This window comes from Aptenodytes forsteri, unplaced genomic scaffold, assembly GCF_000699145.1.
Source record: "Aptenodytes forsteri isolate BGI_AS27 unplaced genomic scaffold, ASM69914v1 Scaffold46, whole genome shotgun sequence".
NCBI lineage: Eukaryota > Metazoa > Chordata > Aves > Sphenisciformes > Spheniscidae > Aptenodytes > Aptenodytes forsteri.
Genome location: NW_008794774.1, coordinates 6476983 through 6491463, shown reverse-complemented (window position 1 = coordinate 6491463; position 14481 = coordinate 6476983). Strand labels below are relative to the sequence as shown.

General features: G+C 40.3%; 1 protein-coding gene across 1 annotated transcript in view; it reads right to left on the bottom strand.

Moving 5' to 3' along the window:
* The window catches only part of ADAMTSL1 (ADAMTS like 1), a 464029-nt gene that overhangs the window by 136602 nt on the left and 312946 nt on the right, over window positions 1-14481 (bottom strand). The window contains exon 6 of the mRNA XM_009274309.1: window positions 4989-5115. Within this exon, the coding sequence (XP_009272584.1) occupies window positions 4989-5115 (127 nt within the window). The remainder of the gene's footprint in view (window positions 1-4988; window positions 5116-14481) is intronic.

The window sequence follows — 14481 nt, the reverse complement described above, 5'->3', positions numbered from 1 at the left end:
GGGAAGTGGTTGAGTCCCCATCCCTGGAAGTATTTAAAAGACGTGTAGATGCGGCGCTTAGGGACATGGTTTAGTGGGCATGTTGGTGTTGGGCTGATGGTTGGACTCGATGATCTTAGAGGTCTTTTCCAACCTTAATGATTCTATGATTCTATGATTCCATAAATCAGGATTCTCAGTTACCAGCAAAATAGTTATTAATGTCATCATTTTATGTCAAAAAGTGAAGAGAGGCAACAGAAAGACGGAAAACTACAGGAAACAGGGACTTCTTTTAAACAACACATTCATCCATCCAAACCTATAAGATCCCAAAAATGTGAACTAGAACCCTTTTAAATTTTAAATTCAGTCATGTGTCATAGGAATTTCTGACACTCTTACATTGGAGAGCTTTATGGGGTGAAATATCCATACTTTTGTGGCCTCTTAATATCCCAGGAGTGAGGGGGCAAATGTAGGCAGTCTGATAAATCTCTGAGTGTCACAAGAGTTGCATGGAGATCAAGCCTGTTCATGTGCCCAGGCTCTTCTGAACCTTGTCTCCATTTTCAAAATCTGATTTGATATGTTTCCTCAACCTATCCAGAAATTTCAGTGTCTCCTAAGACTTCTATAACACTGGGGTTAAACTCTATTCAACACACTCTGCTCCTACATATCTCTGATATCAATTAATTAGGAAAGATAGACATCTTTCATTTCTACACAGAATTCAAATTTTCTATTTGAAAAGACAAATATTCAAATCTTACAAAATTCATTAGATATTGATATTCTAACGCTGATTTTATTGGTACCATTCTGGCACTCATATTCAAGATACCTAGTAGGATAAATACATTTTATCCATTTTGAGGGAAAAAATCCATGAGTATGACATATTATTTTGCTGTATATATATATATGTCATGTTTATTGGAATAAGTCTGGGAAAACAATAACTAATTTTTCAAAAAATATTAATGGTCTTTTTACAAGTCTTATTTAAAGACAGTCCCATGTCATTATTATATTTGACTGTCTCTCAATTATGAGCTCTGTGTTGGAGAGTTAACAACTCACTGATATGTCACAGAAAAATCAGACAGTTTAAAGATCATGCAAGCTTATATATCATATATTCTTAGCTTGTCTCTTCTGCCCCGGGGTATTGCTAGGACTATATTTCACCTGATCTTGTTGCTCTCCATTTGAAGTCCTAGCACACTTTATGTGAAATGCAAAGCTCAGTGGGATTTATGCTTATCACAGTGCTTCCTGCTTTCGCAAAGCAGAAGCAGTAGGGACTGAAGGATAATTTCCTGAGGTTAACAGTGATAAGAAGGAGACATTTCCTGTGAAGAGACATGTGAAAGTAAGCATGGTAATATTTAGTCACAGCTCCCTCCAACAATAAGCAGAGAGGCAGATCGTGGAGCAGCCAGGTGGAGCACTCTGAAGAAAAGGCGCAAAGTGTGTTAGTGGGCAGTTGATTTCCTCCAGAGAAGATGCATAGGGAGTTAAGGGAGAGTCCCAGATAACTGAGAGGACAGTGGCCCAGGGCTGTGAAGAACGTGCAAGGATTTAGGCAAAGGTTGTATGTCAGGTACATACATCAGAGTCCCATGAGAGATCAGTTTCTTCTGGTTTTGGATTTTGAATTTGGATTTTGTCCAAATGGTCTAACTGTCAGTTCTCATGATGAAAAATTGAGTTGTTTCTATTTCCCCATTACTAGTGATATTCAACAGAAATCTGGAACTGCATCTATTTTTGACAACCATGGCAAGAGTAATTAGATAAATATCTATTCTGCCTCACCATAGCAATTTCTACAATTCTCTTTTAAAAGTAATCAATTTCACTGGTAGATGTCAATCTTTTTTTAGAGAAATACTAACTTTGCACAATTTTATCAGCAGAATTCACCCTCCGCTCATGGGATCAACTCTCTAGCTCCTTGGTGAATACAAAGAAGCCTGCTTAAATACAGCTCATCTCCATAGGAAGATACATACACTCTTTCCAAAGGGAGATATTATGAAAAAAAGAAAGATCCACTTCCTGCAACTTAGAAAGATTGAACCACCCAAGCTTAGGACTAAGAGAAAAGAATATTTCTGGAATGAATGAAGTCTTTTGTAGCTTTTTTTTTTTTTTTAAATAGAAACAAGAGCATAGACACAGGTGCTTCCTTTTTCATAACAATGTAAGAGAGAATTCAACATCACATTGCCTCCTGCCCTGCCATGCTTCTGTTTCTGAGGCCACTGGGAGATGTATACTACCCCTATAAATACTGAGGAAGCTGTTCCCGTAGCAAGTGCTAAGTGTTTAAAAGCTCTGTGAATTTCTTTCTAGTACTATCCTTCTCCTATGCCGTTGCATGATATAAACAGCACGGAGAAGGGAACTGGATATGAGCACCAAGAGAAAATGAATTCAGTATGATGAGCTCAAGACTGTGTCTGGAGTAGTTTTGAGGTATAAACAACTTCAGAAACTATTGGGACAACGCTGGATTAATGGTCATTGTCCAATTTCCCTAGCACAGTCCTCAAAATTGGATGCTGTGCTCTGTTACGCAAATAAAAATCCCAAGTGAGCCCACAGAACACCTCTGCTGTTATCTGGTCACTGCTGCACATGTCCCTTCTGATTCTTCTTATGTTGCATGGCAGGCTGGCTCACATAGGCTTTTAATGCCTTGTTCATACTACAGACAAAATAAACATAATTCTTGAGAAACAAGAATTATTTTATAGAGATAACTTGGAATTAAGCTATTAGCCAAACGTAATCCAGTCATTCCAGCAAATAAATCAGGCCCTGATCCCAGATATGCTTGTGTAGATACATTCACAGTGACAAATAATCAAGATACTGACACAGACAAAGTGACAGGCATTTAAACAGCGCTGAGGAAGAGAAATGCAGAAAATAAACACAGAGTAGATTTTTAAAAGTTTTTCAACATTTAAAATCTCAAATTTTCACAGAATGTGCATAAACCGTTTGGAAGCAAACCTCAAAAAGAATTCATATTAATTCACACATGTGAAGGATATCTGTAAGTGTGCCTTTACAATTGTAAAAAGACAATTTAAAGGAGCACTTACTTTTGATATATTCAAAAGTCATACTGTGTTGCATAACAACATGTATGTCTACAGCAGGGGAAAGAATAATGCCACGTGGTTTATACAGAGTGTATACAAAACCTGATTATCTACTTCAGTTCTGTGTAACAATTATGTGCATGCAAATGTGTCTGAACAATCCATTCTCTAACATTTTTTTCACATTTGTCTCACTCTAAGACTATGCTCTGTCATCTGCTCTACTACCTATATAGCATTCTTTATATTTAATAGCAAACCATTGGGAGTAGGGACATTATTTTATTAACATTTTAGTACTGTGCGTAGTATATTAGTGCCTTTATCCTCGGTAGAAAAGAGAGGAGCACCTTTTTACCACAAAGCAACTGAAAAACAATGAATTATTCCTACAGGAAAAGACATTTGCCAAAAAAGTTCACAAATACTGTCATGCCTAAAGCAGCCTGGAGATTTCTGAATCTGTTCATGCACATTGCAGAAACAGTAATAATGAGGTGAAATTCCATTCCTGAATCTTTGTGAACTATTTCCTTTGCCCTCTAATGTGGAGTTCTGCCTCAGCAATGGAACTCTTATGAGGGTTATTCCTTTCCTTCCTTCATACAAAATAGTTGTCCGTCCACTCCCTCCCTCCCTCCCTCCTTCCCTTCCTCCCTTCCTCCCTTCCTCCCTTCCTTCCTTCCTTCTTCCTTCCTTCCTTCCTTCCTTCCTTCCTTCCTTCCTTCCCCTCCCTCTCCTCCCTCCCTCCTTCCTTCCCTCCCTCCCTCTCGCTCTTTTTCTTTCTCCCACTCTCTCCCTCTCAGTCAGCAAACACAGACCCACTGCTAACTGCTGCTCTGTGTGCTGTGCTCCATACCTAAGCAGGTATTCTCTAACAGAGAGAAGTTTTTGTAAAAACGACCTCTCGTTCTGCTCCTCCCAGAAACTGAATGTTATCTATATAGGAATCCACAAGTGTACACACACAGTCTTCAGCAGATATTACACTGTTATTTGAATCTTTTAGGTCATGTGTTATTCAGCACTGGAAAAAGTGCTCCAGAACAGTAGAGCTGGTCTGATTAAACTCTAATGCCACTGAGTAGGGCTGGGGGCAGGTTTGCATGACAGCATACATGATTCCTTAGGTGTGTCTACATAGGCATGACAGTGCACCTACCTTTTTACCCTTCCTTCAAACTGGCCAGACATGCGCAGTCTCATCCAAAACATTTATAGCTCCATCTATGGTGCTGTAACCAGACTGAAAAGCCTGCCTGTGGTCCAGGATAAACTAACCCTGTCACTGGGGCACAATAATGCTACTTTAACACTCTTGAGTTGAAGCTGGCTCAGACAGTGTGCGGGAAAACCCACGTCTGTCCATACCCATCCATGTAGGCACCTCCTGACTTAGGCACTTCAGTCCACCCTAGGACTGAGTCATCATGCTCAGTGTGCAGGCAGACATGCTGCAGGCGTAGGTCTGGGAGGGAGCATTGTGCCAGGTTGGCACCACCATCCCCCCAAGGTTCCCCTTTGCTGTAGAGCAGCATGAACCACTCTGTTCAGAGCAGTGTGGACTGAGTCCTATGCCTAGCCAGCTAATACAGCCAGAACAGTGCCGGTAGAGCCAGCTCTTCTTCTTCTCCCTCTCCTCCCAAGCAACTAGCTAGCTAAGACGGGTAATATACTGGTGATGCCTTTCCACAATCCTCTGTTCACCCCCACAGCCAGAGCTGTAGACTGAGCAAGCCTGATTTAACCCTAGAGGGAAGAAACTGTGGGGACAACCACAGCTGATCATTCAACTGCCTGAGAAAGAGTGGGGTGAAATATAGCTTGCAAGAAACACGTATTTCACTAAGAGGGCAAGATGGCACTTTAGCAGAAGGGACAGCTTACGTTTATTTGCTGAGAGCTGGGACTTATACTGGCCTCGAACCAACCGGCAGGTGGACCCATCGCCATTGCAGACCCCACAGTTATCTTCCTTGACAGTGCTTCCCAGCTGGCGGTCACAGCCAACGATCTGGCAAGAAAGAAAGATGTGCAGTTCAATGTGAGCACCTACTGACTGACTGCTCGATCCATCTCTGCAACTAATTACTGCCAAATTTCTCTCTCGGCATCTCTAGAGGGCCATAAAGTACCTTAGCAATGAAAGAGGCTGAGCAAATGTGGCTGGGAGTTTGAACTGAATTCAGACGTGAGATAGTGAGCAGGTTAGTACTCAATGGCTTTTGCAGTCCAGAGAAAGGAGAGTATTGTTGGAGGTTGTTTTTTTAGGGCATTGTGAACATTTTTTGGTCAGAGTCCTATCAGAAATTACACTTCTTAGAGTTTCACAAAGAAAAATGCCTGAAATAGATAAGAAGACAGATAAGAAGCAGACAGATAGATAAAAGTAAAGAGCAGCACAGATAAATAGTAACATGGCTGAGATCTCAGTGAAATTCTACCTGCTATGCAGTTGGGAAAACCATGTGATTTTAATTATGTTTTACAATAATCCCATTCCACACTATCAATGCCTGTGTTCAGACATTGGTAAAGATCTGATAAAGAAGGAGGGAATGGTTAAAACAAAAGAACTGAGTCAGAAATGCAATTACCTGCTCTGAAACTGGCTTTATGCTTATGTGCAATTTGTTTGGTTCAAAATTTTATAGCTTGAATAGATAAACTACGCTTCTCAGTTTGCAAAAAAGCTGTAGTTCCCAGGAGAAACAATATATATTTATAATTAAATACATTTAAAATTAAATAAATGGAATATAAATTTGCTTAGCACAGTGCTAATGTAGGCCTTTTGTTTGAACTTTGAATTCAGCATTCAAGTTATGTATTTTGCACATAAATAATTGAAATCCAAGAAATTAAGCGAGTCCATACAGTGTTATAATTATATATACTAGAAAATAAAAGGCCTTCTAGCATTCTGGTGTGCAAAGTAAACAATGAAAAAATATTTACGTATAAATTCTACTACTAAAGAGTTTGTGCTAAGACTCTTAGACAGAGAGTATATATAAACACAGGGAATTTTAAATAAAGTGCTTATTTCAGCCTTAAATTTTCCTGCATCTGTGAGTTTCAGTTAAAGCAGAGACCTGGGTCCTAGAAACTGATAAGAGTAAACAGGGCGCTTATCATCCAGGCTTATAAAAGCTGCATGTATAACTTGCCCACTTAAACATTCAGACTAGTATTCCTTATTTGTGCAAATCTACGTGCACAGAATTGCAGGTCTCTGCTAGGGTGAGATGTACTTCTGGGTTTGACACTTTCTCTTGACTTGCCTGTGAAAATGCAGGCTTTGATTAATATCCATTATTTACTTTTAGCAATTCAGTTGCTGTTTCTAACATCATTATTTTACTAGTGGCACAATAGCAGTTTCCTTGGTTATCCATCATATTGATAGTAGAATTAATTTAATTTAAATCATTATAGGTTTAGATTCAGGCTTGATGAAAGCTATCATCAAATTTCTTTGACTTTACCCACTTCTACTGGGTCAGAACTGGGTCAGTCTCCTATGCTTCTGCATTATATTATGATGTCTCCAGGGGAATTAATGAGGCCTAATGGAGTAACAGTCAAGCATAAATTATACATTTCCCTGAAAATCTAGTCATACCAAGACTGCAAGAGGCATTTTATCACATTAGAAACACCATGACAAATAATGGTTACATAGCTGAAGCAAAGTTAAGATTATCTGGACTGTGACTACTCCATACAAAGCTTCCAAGTACAGATATATAAATTATAGCAGTGATTCCATGTAAGATTTAGGTCTATTTTTTTCTCAATAAGAATATCCGTACAGGAGCTGAACCACCTTTGATATACACAGGCTGGTTTGCTTTAACTTTCATGAATGTCTCTGTATAGACAAGATGTGAAAAAAATGGCTTGCATGATCTGAAAACTGTATGACATAATGCCTACAAAGCAGATTAATTTCCTTCAAGCGCATTACAGCTCACTAGCACCCACAGTGAGAAAGGTTCTGCTGAGGAACTCAGATATCGGAGGAAAGGCCAGAATTCCCTTTCATATCTGCTCATAACATATGTTATACTCACTCAATGGTTCAGTCTAGAGTGGTATCCAAATCTGCATGCCTTTGCCTATTTTGAAAAGAACATGTGAACTGCCTGGATGTGAAAAGGGCTGGATGTTAAATCCAGGTATGAGGCAACCAATTTCAAAACCAGCCTGTACTACTTTAAAGCCTCTTTAACTTTATGAATCATCAGCTCACACATTGCCATGGGCTGTACTCTGATTAAAGTTAATTTATAAATTGAGCAATTTGGAGCTAGGTCACAACTTGTAGAGGAAACTGCCAGGAAAATCTCAGGTGTGAAAGGAAGTTATATTGAGGTTCGTTGCTCTTTTTGAGATAGACAGCCATTGCCAATGTATAGCATACAAATAATTCTTTTGCTGAAATGCTGTATTTCAAATGGAATTATGAGCAAACTGGAGACATCTTGTGAACACCAAAACTTCAGAGGTATTTACAAAATGTCTTTTACTCTTCCTATACTTGGTAGTCCATCAGATAATTTTATGCTACTAGAAATTGTGATAAAATTAAATAAATTTCCTATTTCTCCCCCAGGTTTCTGCAGAGATTTTGCTTTACCCTGTTAGATTATCTGTCTTAATAGATATCCAGAGTTCTGGGAATATGTATGAAATTTTCATTAAAAACCCTTATGGGTGATTAACTAATGCCTGAAATAAAAAATGTTCCCAAGTTCACTGCTTTTTTCTTTTTTCTTCCATTCACTACCTAGGGAAATCCTTCTTCCATCTTTTGGAGATAATTACAGTCAGTAAAACAGTTGGTAGTGTTTGCAATGGAGTCACTGATGCTTTAAAATGAAAAACGCTACTCCAGATCTTTTATATTACTTTTTAGTAGCTCTTACGTGAAAACATTATATAGGTTGGACTCTTATGAAAGCAAAAGATCAGACAAGGAAATATTAAAGTGCTCCTGAAAAAATACACAGTTCATGAGAATAATAACTTTTGTCTCTATGAGCAGAAGAAACATAGGTTTGGCTGAGTTGAGATGAGAATATGTAATTTCCATAACATTATTTTCACTTTCTGTCAAGGCTGCAGAGAACTCGCTGCAAAAGATGAAGGTATGGGTGAAAATATGTCACCATCCCCCCCAGAAATCTCCAGAGAGTTAGCAAGGAACAGGAAGGCAGAATTGTTTCTTTCAGCATCCACCCATAACGTGAACAAAACACAGAGGGGAGGTTTTGGAATGGCTGCTATCAGGGATGCCAAAGATGCAACACACTAGGAGAGACCCAGCTACCAGGAAAAGTAGATTCACTTAGGCTGTAGAGCTAGAAAAGCCTGCCGAGACACTGACCTATGGGCATACTCATCTGACAAGGGGTGGTTGAGGACTCATCATGAAAATAAGCACGAAGGAAGATACTGCTTGATCACCTTGGTAGGCAAAGGAGTGAATAGCGATATTGTACCTCTAATCTACAGCTCAGAGTAATGGCTTGGTGGACACAGTTTGAAACAAAATACTGACATTTTTGAATCAGACGTCTGGGGAGTATTTCACTCTCTGAAAAGCTTTGAAATGTCATCTCCTCATCTTGGTTTGAAACTAGAACCAATGTTGAAATTCTGAAGTTTCTGTGGGATGGAAACTTCCTTTTCCAATGCATTCTAGTCCTGATCTTAATATATCCTGCGGGGTTTAGGGAGATGAAGTCTTTTTCAATCCATAAAGGGCTGGGAAGGAAGCCCCCACCAGGAACAAAAATGGATTACTGCAACAAGTTCTGCCTGGAAATGTTCTGAAGTAAGCAGTTTTCATACTCATTTCTATTACATGTTAAGCTTCCTCCCCTTAAAGCAGGGTAATGAAGCACAGACTTTCCACACTGAAATCTTTTGAGTTTCAAATTGCTGAAGTGCGGTCAGAAGCTTGAACTGCAGATTGTTACCGCACAAAATGTCAGAAGCAGCTCCATTCAGTTCCCTGACAATCTAATCCAAACCCCATTAAAATCAAGAAAATGCACTTATCAGTTCATAGGCTTTGGGTGAAGCTCTTGCATATTTCTGAAGGTGTTCCTATGAAGCTTATTGCTGTTGTGGTTAAATGCCCTTATAGCAGTAAAGGCAGATCATGCAGAGCTCTGGAGGTCTCGCAGGATATGGAAGATGTCAGCCATGCAGTACCAGAGTGAGGAAATCACAGGTGAGTACCAACTCCCTGCCCAGTTCTTTACCACCTCTAAAGTGAGTTGATTTTTTATTCTTCGTATGGGTTTAGCATAAAAAAGTTAGCAACAAAAAGCCAGAATAATAACAGCTAATCCCTAGTTGGCCGAGCCTGTATTTTTTTTCTGGCATGATACCACAGTTCTGCTCAGAGGTAAAGATTCCATATTACGTTTTAGGCTGAAGTCCCATACTTCATGCTGAGTTTGATTTTTCCCCGCACTCCCACTTTTACTACACTGGCAGCCAGTGAGTTGGCAAAACAGAAAAATAAGGATATTCCTGATTCTGAGATACATACACAAAACAATTTTTACAGGACACTGCAAGAAAAAAGATGGTCATCAAGTTAGCAGAGCAACTGCTCATGTACAGTTTAAAGGCATCAGGCTGAAAGTCCCACAACAGGAGTTGGAACTAACTCACTGAGTGCGTGCACAAATGTTATGTGTGTATGTGTTCCCCTTCTGGACATGAACTCTGGCTCAGTTTAGCAGATTTTTCCAGAAATAAAACTGGACTAGCAATGATAGGTTCTGCTTCAGCCCTGCTAGCCTGGAAATGCCCTGAAGTAAGAAGTTTTCATAATAATTTCTATTAAGTATTAAGAAACTCTGGGCAGGAAATAATGTAATAAAGCAAGCTTGCAAATCTAGCCAATTATAAATAAATCTCTCTGTTTTTCAAAGGGCCTGTCTGCAGTTCAAACACAAGAAGTTCTGAGAATCCGAGAAAAACAAAGTTGCCCTTCACATGGATACTAATGTGGGGCTCAAACTGGGACTTGTGTTGATTGCCACTGCTCAGCTGAAGAAAGTTTTGGATCAGAGCCACTCTTTCAACTGGGTCCAAAATCTTGTTTTACAATCAGGATGAAGAGCTGTTGTACTCTTTAAATTATTGTGGAGAGAACAAACTCCAGGCTGTACAGCAAACTGGAACTGGACCGGTGTCTGTGATACAGGGTCTCGCAACCCCTGCTGAAGTGATATCTGGCCTTCAGTTCACTGACATCTTACGATGACAGTTCGCAGCCTCAGCATTTTTCTGGCACAGCCTGCCAACATTATCCTGTGCCAGGCAATCTTGTGCAGCACCAAGCACCAGGCAGGATGCTCCTATGTCCCAAGGAATTTAGGTGCAAGCACAGCACAATCAGCAACTATAATTGAAGACTGTAAGATGATTTTCACAATGGCAAGGCAGTTTGCAACTGTGCTGGTAACAGTAGCCCCAGTGACACGTGCAATCAATGTACTTGCTTGGCACTTGAGCCAAACAAAACTTGCAACCGTTCAGGCAGTGTAAACAAACTTCAGTCACTGATCAGTAGCCAAATTGTTAAATATAACCACTGGAGTGACTGAGATCCACCTTCCAACATACTAAGCATGTGGCTGGCCAGCTCAGTGATTTGTTATTGTTTGTTGCCTTATCTACCACTGATCCACTGAAACCGATTTGCAGATCCTGCTTGGTATCTACCCTATCAGCCTAGCATTCCCAGCTAGCCAGGGTTCTCTGCTATTACTATTTTTAAACCCAGACCAAGACCCTCATGGAGCCTCACCTGAGCAGCACAGCAGACACAATACATTGAGAATCAGTGGTTCAGCCAAAGCTCTAGAAGCAAAGAGCAAACACCCAGCAGCAGAAGGAACTCAAGAGAAATTCCTATTTCTCAGGTTTCCCTCAGGGAAAAGAATAAATGTAACCTCATTCTGAAACCACTCTTGATTTTAAAAGAAGCAATTAAATCAATTTAAAAGCTACAACTTCTAAATGAGGATTTATAGAGGCATTAAAATCTTGGATGTGGGAAAAAGGCAACTCCTAACCTTATACACAGATTTCATTAGAAGGAATCTTCCTACATAAAAAAAGATTGAATTTTTCAGGTTCAGTCATACATAACCAACCAATTTATTGTGTGGGCCAACGTAGGAGAGCCCACAGATGTGGAAACAAAGCCATATCTAGTTCATTCTCTGACGATACAGAAATCCAGAGGCTGCTGTTCTGTAAGGAGCAACACTTAAACAGAATTAAGTTTCAAGAGTTTATAAACAGATGACAAGAGGAAGAAAAGAGGCTTTTGTGATTATTCGCCTTCACTTATCCATTTCATTCAAACTTTTCTTTGTTTTTGGCTGGATTTGGGTTCACATGTCCATATTCTGCCAGAGTAAGAATGAGTTTCTGCTTTATTCTTTCATGCTTGTGCTCTTAATGATGGAGGAGAACAAAAAACCCTAACTTTTTTTTAGTCAGTGCTCTATAGCAGGTTGTTATTGAAATGTTTGATTTTCTCCAGAAGAATCACACATACTGTCTGGATAGATAGCTTATTTAGCATTTCCAGCGGAAAGATTTCCCAGGTTTTATAGAAGATGAAAATACTACAACAGAAGGTGATTGCAAAGGCTATTATAAGTCAAAACTCATCATGGCAGCTGTCCTTCAGCTTCATCATAACAACGTGCCTGAGAAACCAAAAGTAAATTCAACCAGGTCTGCCCTCTGGACATATTCTCTTCTCCTAGACTATGAAGCACTAAACTGTAAGAGCATTTAACTAGCACTTGTGACACAATACATTTGACTGTGATCCTTTGTCAGCCCTGGTGACTTCACAACATACTTGCTACTGCCACTCAGACCTCTCTTCTGTTGGGCGTACAAGCTTCCTTCTCTCAGACAGGCTTCTTTTGTTGACAGGAGCTGGTCCTCTGTCGGCTGGATCAATGGGGATCCAGCTGCAGTGCCTTGCTACAAACAGTGCCAGCATAGAATTTCTGGTGCTTCAGGCAGTCACATAATCTGTGTTATCAAGGAACAGACTTCACGCACAGTTCAAATACTTGAGAGAGACTGCATGTCCCCAAGCCACTGCTGAAATTGCTTAGTCTATATGGTATTCCAACCTGCTGCTCAGTGTTAAAAGGAGTGCATGCAGGCTCTAATGAGAAGACACTTGGAAACTAGCTAAAACGCCTCCAGCCCCCCTGTCCTGGATCTTCACAGTAACTAGAAGCCTTGCCACGGTCTTCAGTGAGAACCACACATCTAGTTTGGTGGGCACTCTCAAAACTACCCAGCCAGCATGGACATCTTGCCACCTCCATACAGCACTAAATCCTCTGTGCTACTCCACACACCTCAGATTTTCGGGTGTGCTAAGGAAATACATGGACACAGATGACTTCCTGGTAACTGTAACAGAACTCTTAGGAGTCTCCAAACTGTTCTTTTGAATTTCTTCTTTTTGCTAAGCCCCCAAATTACAGCGTGCTTCACCCCCAGCAAAGGGAGGTGCTCCGTGTGCTGCTGGTCAGCCATACCCAGAGTAGACAGTTTGTCTACTTGGGAGTAACAGCAAGTATTGTTTCTGCTGAAAGACTAGAACAAAATATCTCTGCAGTGGTGCCAATCTCTGTTGGATCATGAAGTGGAAAACTGATAACTCATGGCAGGGGAGTGAAGTTCTAATAATGCAAATGCAGATTCTTTCACACAATAAACATATCCCCATTTCCTTGCCACTCTCTGCCACAAAAATGTTGTTACCTGGCATAATGATAGCAATTTAAGCATTTGGCTGTTACACTTATGAGTCATGAGGTTCTCCACCCCACTCCTTTCTGTGTGCTGGAAAGATGTCATGCTGGGGGAAAAGCTACTTCTCTCATCTCAGAACAATGATACGCATCAACAAGAAAACAAAATTAAGATTTGTTATCCACAGAACATGAGGTAGATGAGGATGGAGAGTATTAGACAAAAAGTTCAAACAGCAGTTCATCTGTTCAGCCTGACACAGTTCAAAAGCACCTGACCATCAGAAATCAAGAATTCAGTACTTTCTGAAATGTGATCTCCCCAAAAGGCATGTAGGTTTCAATACAGTCTAAAAAAAGATGGATTAATTTTGAGCATTTAGGACCAGGAGCTTGGTGCAGACATCAGAAACTGAAAAGCCATCATGCCAAAAGGATGGGCTGAATTGAAAGACAGCTTAGAACTGATCCTGTTACAATGCCTTCTACATGTCTGACGAAAAAAAACCTACCCTCTTGCCTAAATAATACCGTTATTATTACACCTTTTGCATTTTTCTTCTGGTGTTTTATAGCTCAGAAAAGAAAAAAAAGAGCTACAAACAGGAGCCAGAAATAGCTGAACTACAGGAGACTGAAATCCCAGCAACATGTAAATACCTAGACTCTTTTTTTCCCAGTGCTTTCCTTTGTTTTAACCTGACTTCTGTCATAGGGTTGGCAGAAGAAAAAGATCATTACTGGAAGCTGTCATGGGAGACCAAATGCCTCTAAAAATTAATACACCCTGGTAGAAACACAAATGATGCCTGTTTGTAGAGAATTAACGGAACAAAGGCCATTCATTTCTCTACTTTGCCATCAAATGGGCAAATGACAGGCACTTTCAGTCCTCATGTACGAATGCAAAACAGCAATACAGGTAAAACTCTCTTTCTGGAAATTATTGTCTCAGAGTTTTCATGGTTAGATAATATGCCAAATTAAAGTGCAGAAAAATGGGTTCTTGTCAAAATAAGCACATGATCCCCAGTGTTACCAGTAGCAAGCATGGATGAGAATAGTCTCTAATATTAGAGCAATGAGTGTTGCACGGTGGAAAAATGCAGGCCATTTTCCTCCAGGGCTTCAGAGAGGGTGGGAAAGAGTGCTGGCCTTCTCCTTCCTTAAAAATGGAGTTGACTTGAAGGGTCTGAGGAGGGCATGCAAAGAAATCAGGTCCCAAGCTAAGGAATGACTAGGAACGGCCACGGGCCCAGGTGCCAATTTCTGCAGCAGAGCCCCAGGCACATCCCACAGGGGCAGTTGGGGCCTGAGGCAGTTTTGTGAGCCTTCAAGAGCCTGCTGAGGTGACCACCTAATCTATGTTCTTTAAAATCCATATTTTACCTGTATCAAGCAGATTTACTGTGCCAGTGAATACAATATCCACACACCAAAGTCAGCGAACACAGTGTTAAGTGACACTGTTACCCTGATTAGCTCTGTATTTTGGGCTGAACTGGAAACAGGAAAGGATCCATGCAACAACACTTTGTAGGTGGAAGGGAGAAAGA